Source organism: Monopterus albus, unplaced genomic scaffold, assembly GCF_001952655.1.
Source record: "Monopterus albus unplaced genomic scaffold, M_albus_1.0 scaffold18.1, whole genome shotgun sequence".
Taxonomy (NCBI): Eukaryota; Metazoa; Chordata; class Actinopteri; order Synbranchiformes; family Synbranchidae; genus Monopterus; species Monopterus albus.
The window spans coordinates 8,481,794-8,487,428 of record NW_018127898.1 but is presented as its reverse complement, the minus strand read 5'-3'; the positions used below and the strand labels follow the sequence as shown (position 1 = coordinate 8,487,428).

Genomic DNA, 5,635 nt, shown 5'->3' with positions numbered 1-5,635 from the left:
GTTCTCACTGAAGTCAGATTTTGTCTTATGTAAGTGCATGCACTGCCTTATTGTTTAAACGTGGATATTTGAAATGTTTAGTGTTGTCATAAATATTAATAGATTAGTTGGAAAGTGCAGCTAAGGAAAGGTTTCTAATGGTTTGAAGTGGGTATAAAACATTGATTTATTTATGTATTCTACATGAATTAGTTTGGAAATCTAAACACAGACTGGAGAGTGTTGTTGCGAGGGCCCTGTAATGTGTAGGGTTTGAGCATCGGGGCCTGTTTTCCATGTGGAGTGGCTTTTTGGAAATGGCATTAATTATATACTTACTGGGAAACCAGACTTCCCCTGCTTTGCATTGCAGATAAACGTCTGTGTTACTGAGGAAAAGAGAAAAAATGCAATTAATATAAATAGACATGATCCTCACTGTGTATACTATGCCAAAATAAAAAAAATATAAAAAGTTTTTATAGCATATATATATATATATATATATATATATACATATATATGCATTTCAACTAAAATGTCAGTATTCTAAGTGAATTCCATTACTATATGTTTGCACACTCAGTACTTCTTTAACACCACTACCTCTCCATTAGCTTAGGATGCTAGCAACTCATGTGAAGGAGCTGGTGAGAAGAGAACCTGGCTTCTTAGCCGGGTTAATCTACCACTGTTTTTAAAAAGAAACAGTAAAGGTGATAAATGTCACATGAGTTGAGATGTGTGATCAGTCGGAAAGTCAAGCTCATAACCTTGACATTTCAGCTGCTGTTGTTGAAGCCCCAGAGAGGCTGCAGTAGCCTGAGACTAGAGGGCCTCGTGTCTTCTGAGCTGTACTACATTAAGAGCTAACCTATTAGTCGTGTTGTTTCTGGCTGTCTCTGACCCACCACTCTCTGTCCTAATAAAGCCTGGCAAAACATGAGTAAATACACTGGAGCACACATGTGTGCAGAAACACACAAACAGATGCACATTCTGTCCCTTCTCCTTTTCTATGAGTGGCCGCAGGGATCTGGTTACACCTGCTTGCACATCTTCTGGCAATTAAGAGCAATCTGCTAGAAACCAATTCATGTTCAAGGTCTTCCTCAGCTGTGGCAGGAGGAGTCGATCACTTATAGAGCTACAGAGGTCTCTGTGATGAACCTGAACAGTGTTTGCCCTGTCATTTCACACTTTCTGACTCCTGATGGAGACACCCTGAGTGATTCCCCTCTGAATGTCATCCCCTCCACATTTACCTATGTCATGTCTTTTCTCTGTGGGCTGTTTATCACATGCCTTTTCCATTTGTCTGTCATTTAGAAATTGATATAAGCAGTGTGTCCCTGTCACACTTGATGCAAACGGAGCGGTTTGGATTTGGGCTATTGGTAAAAGTTTTGATTGTTATTGTGGGTCAATAAAGTTGCATAAAGAAAGGACACAGAGAGGTATTTCTGAAATATGTGTGGCTTTTGTCACTGTGAGAAAAGGTACAGCGATGAATTCAGCAGAGACCAGACCTGACTGTGTGACAATGCTCTGAGCTGGGATTTGTAAGATACCCAGTGCTGGCTTTAGCAGCAGGAAACCCCAAAGCCTGTAAATAATCCACATGTGCAGACTGCACATAAAGACATCCCGTACTTAGCAGTTCCCTTATCACAGTGTGATAGCCCAGGGACATAAGAGACGCTCCTGCCTCTATTCACTAATATGGTGTGAAAGTAGATGCAGATAAAACGCGTGTTGTTTATTGAGGAAGTTATGTTAACATGGAGAAGAGGGTGTGAACTCTGAACACATTTGAAATGGGGAATATAAAAAGGACTGCAAATGACAAGGATACCAAATTACAATGTCTTTGTGGCTGATAAAACCTTGTCATGTGCTGGAGGGTGTTTTCTAATCAAAAGCACCTGGAGGGTTCACTCCCTCCATGGCGTGTGCGTATTTGTGTGCATGTAGACACGCTTATTGCAGCAACAAGCTTGCTTCCCAAACATCCTCTGTTTGAAAATATAATAGGGCTACTGTATTCTTGTATGCTTAAGCAGAAGGTGCTGTGACCTATACAAATCCAGATCATGCATCAACACAAACTATCAAAAACCCTGCTTTTCTTTGTGCTTTCTAGCCAGTTCATCATTTACCATGTGTACAGTTTAGTTCTCAGGAATTGTACTGTAGCCACCATTGTCTGGTAAACATTTTGTGTAAATGAGCAATTTAATTTGATTTGTCTCTTGATTTGGACAGTCATAGCACCTGTACAGCATGCTGTATCCCCCACTTCTCTGTGCTCTGAGCCTTGTCATCATTTTCCAGTTTATCAGGTTTTGTCTGGGGCAGCTTTTAAACTTGCATGTCTACTAATTGTCCAGTACCTTTGAATAGGAGATCACAAGACGAAAAATTCCAGAGAAGGAGGAGGAGGGATAGCTCTGAAAAGAAGCAGTGGGTGCTGTGTAAACATTGCAGTGACAGTCCACAATAGGTTATTTTAGCCAGGCATTAGGCCTCTTGAAGGGATGGCAGCTCTGATGGCTTTTAAAACACAAACATGACAGCAGCATTCCAAAGCATGAAGCGAACCTCACAACATAGCTTCCCAGCTTGCTCGCTTTTTTTTTTGTCTCATTATTTTTTATACTAACCACAGTGTTTGCTCATCTTGTATATTTGGCTTTCTGAAGTTACATCGTAAAGATGTTAAATCAGCTTGTCCAATCATGTGCTGTCAGACAGTATGATTTCAGTTAATTTGCCTATGTCAGAATGATTACTGACTGTGTCTTTAAGTGCATGATCACTTAATTATTGTCCTTACTTTAATTGTTAGAATAACTTAATGAAGCTGTTGTCATGAGAAGTAGAGGTCTGTGTTAAATTTCTCCTTTTTACATGCAGTGTTGCATAATGTCATGATTGTGCACACATGCACACACATCAGGCACTTACAATTTACTGACAATGATCCTTTACAATGGCCTGCACATTTTCTCCTCCTAATAAATAATATATATACAGGGACAACATAAACACACAAACACATCTGCACAATGTCAAGCTTAGGTGTTACAGTACCTGTGGCTTGACTGCAAAATATTAATACTTTGAGTAACATATTGTGTTTATATCACAGCATAGTCATAACAACATACATATAGAAACATGATTGTACATGTTATTATCCAGTTATAGCAGTGTCACCATTTCTTCATCTACTTGTGGAAGCTGATCACTGAGTATGTTTGCACTCTGCTTTTTCTTTCTTCATGCAAAGATGACAATGTGGAAAGGCTTCCCATAAATGTATCTGTTCATCCATTACTGTCTGAACTTCCTATCATATCCTGTTGACTCAACGCTCTTTGTTCCAACACCCTCAGTTGTAAACCCAGACACACACACACATTTCACTGCATGTGTCATCAGTTACAGGGGAAAAGAAAACAGCAAACTTTGTTTACTCTTCATTGTGCCCGTAATACCACGCCTTGGGCGTCATGAATGATAGTGTTACAGCTTTTTTTTCTTTTTTCATTTTCCTTATGAATTATCAGTGTTTCAGTGCAAGAATCTATTTTAGTCATTCGAAGCTAACCTTTAAGTTTATGATGCTGTAGTAGCTAACATTTAATTTTCAGAGCTACTATAAAAATAAGCACACCCACCCAAATTATGTCAATGCTATAACCATTGTTTTAAAAGCTGGTGATTTTGGTGTTGTGGTTTGATATTGAAATCTCTGATTGGCAGATTTATTGTCCTTTTTTTGTTAACAAAAATTTAGGTCAATTTTTTCACAATAAAATGTGAAAATTGAAAAAACACCACCGACTTAACATTTTACTAACTGATGAAACAAAGGCCTTTTGGAATGTGACTGGCTTCTCAAAATATTTTATGTTTGGTTTTTTAATCATTAAAAGGCTTCATGATATGATGAAAAATTTCATTATGCTCTGTGTCACTACAAGAGACAATCTCATAATGTTATCATGCATTTGTGCTTTTCCAGTTCCCTCCCAGTGTCAGTTCAGTTGTATTTTTGTTTCCAATTTCTCCACCAGATTGTACTTTGCTCTGGAGAAACAAAAGAACTTAATGCCTAAAATGTAAGATGTAAATATTGCTGTCATGCGTGGGAGTGAATCTTGCTCGCATAGTTCTTAGTTTCAATTTATACACTTTACTTATGAGTGTGTTTGCTGGTGTGGGGAGGTCCCACACAAATTTCAAAGCAGAGAGCAATTAGGCATGCAGAATGAGATATGTTGCTGGAGTGTCGTTTATCTTTACTCAAAAGCTCAGCGAAAGACAGAGACAGACAGCGAGAAGAAAAATTTATGTACTTTAAAGTTAAGCATGGTGAAATGCCAGGAGTGTGGCCTCTTTGTAGCCTGTGGTCATATTTATGCTTTATGATGTCATCTGACAGCTGGGTGTTTGGGAGGGTCAGCATATACACCCACACACAGACCATCATACAGCTGTTCGCCGCCTCACCCCTGTCTGTCTTTGTCTGTCTGTCTGACTTTTCTGGCACTAATGCCAATTCTACAAGTTATCTCTATCCTTTAATCTATCCACCAAGCTTTTTGTTTGCCCGTCCTCTGCCGATATCTTACTTTCACACAGTCTTTCACAGGTTTCACTCACTTGTTCACACGTCACTCTTTTTTCATTTTTGTGTGCTCTGCGCTCTCGCTCTCACAGTATTCTTGTTAAACATTCCACCATTTACTTGTACAATTTATGAACTTCTGTAATAATTGACTGGAGAACTCATAGAGTATCCGTTTGTGAGATGAGCTTGGATGTGCCCCCTGACTGTTTGTTTAATTGTGGGAGCAATCTTCTGAGGAACATGGAAAGAATGAGGCCAGTTATTTACCCAGATGGTTTACTGGTGGAGGTGTGAGGCTGGCCAGCCCACTGTGGGAACACAACGCTTGCTTTTCTTGGTATCGCTGACCGTTTTCAAGACCACTGTGTTTTTTTCCCCCAGCTCTCTCCAGCTTTGTTTGCTCTGGATGGCATGGTTGATTATTTATTGTAAGGGGAAAAGGAGTAGCTGGAGCAATAAACATGTGACTGCACTGTATTTTGTTTTCCACTGAGAAGGCCGTGTCCTTTAACAGATATTTGAGGCAGCCATAAAGCATTTTATTTGCTTTCTAGAGAGGATTTGGAGTGAGCTAAAGGACGATCAAAAGCACTGATTAAAATCTTTGACAATTTGTGTTTGTTCTAAGTGCAGCTTATCAACAATAAAATATTTCTTCTGGATGAACCCAGTTGATTTTTTTTTTTGTCTTCTTTCTGTCTATGAATTTGTTTTGACATCTGAGCATTGTTCCCTGTGTGCCTGTGGAGAACTTGTTTATACCAGTCATAGCTTTTTGACTGAATGGGAGAGTATGAAAAGATGGTTTGTAATGTTTGTTTGTTATCTGTAAGAAGGTCAGGGGAATACTGTAAGAGGATACATGTGCTCTGATAATAGGCATCAAAGTGTTCTCAAGGGACTTGAGCTTATTACGCTACTTCTAGCGTTTCTATTGGATTTTTTACAAAGTTCTTTTTTTTTTTTGTATTTCACTGTTAGGCTCTCCAAGTGGCTCGGCAAATACTCCTCCAGCAG

At 39.1% G+C, this 5,635-nt stretch overlaps 1 protein-coding gene across 17 annotated transcripts in view; it reads left to right on the top strand.

The window, feature by feature from the left end:
• The window catches only part of foxp1b (forkhead box P1b), a 161,885-nt gene that overhangs the window by 101,722 nt on the left and 54,528 nt on the right, over positions 1–5,635 (top strand). For all 17 annotated transcript variants that reach the window (XM_020592903.1, XM_020592902.1, XM_020592893.1 and 14 more), the window contains one exon: positions 5,600–5,635. This exon is cut by the window's right edge and continues 102 nt beyond it. In XM_020592903.1, coding sequence (XP_020448559.1) covers positions 5,600–5,635 — 36 coding nt within the window. The remainder of the gene's footprint in view (positions 1–5,599) is intronic.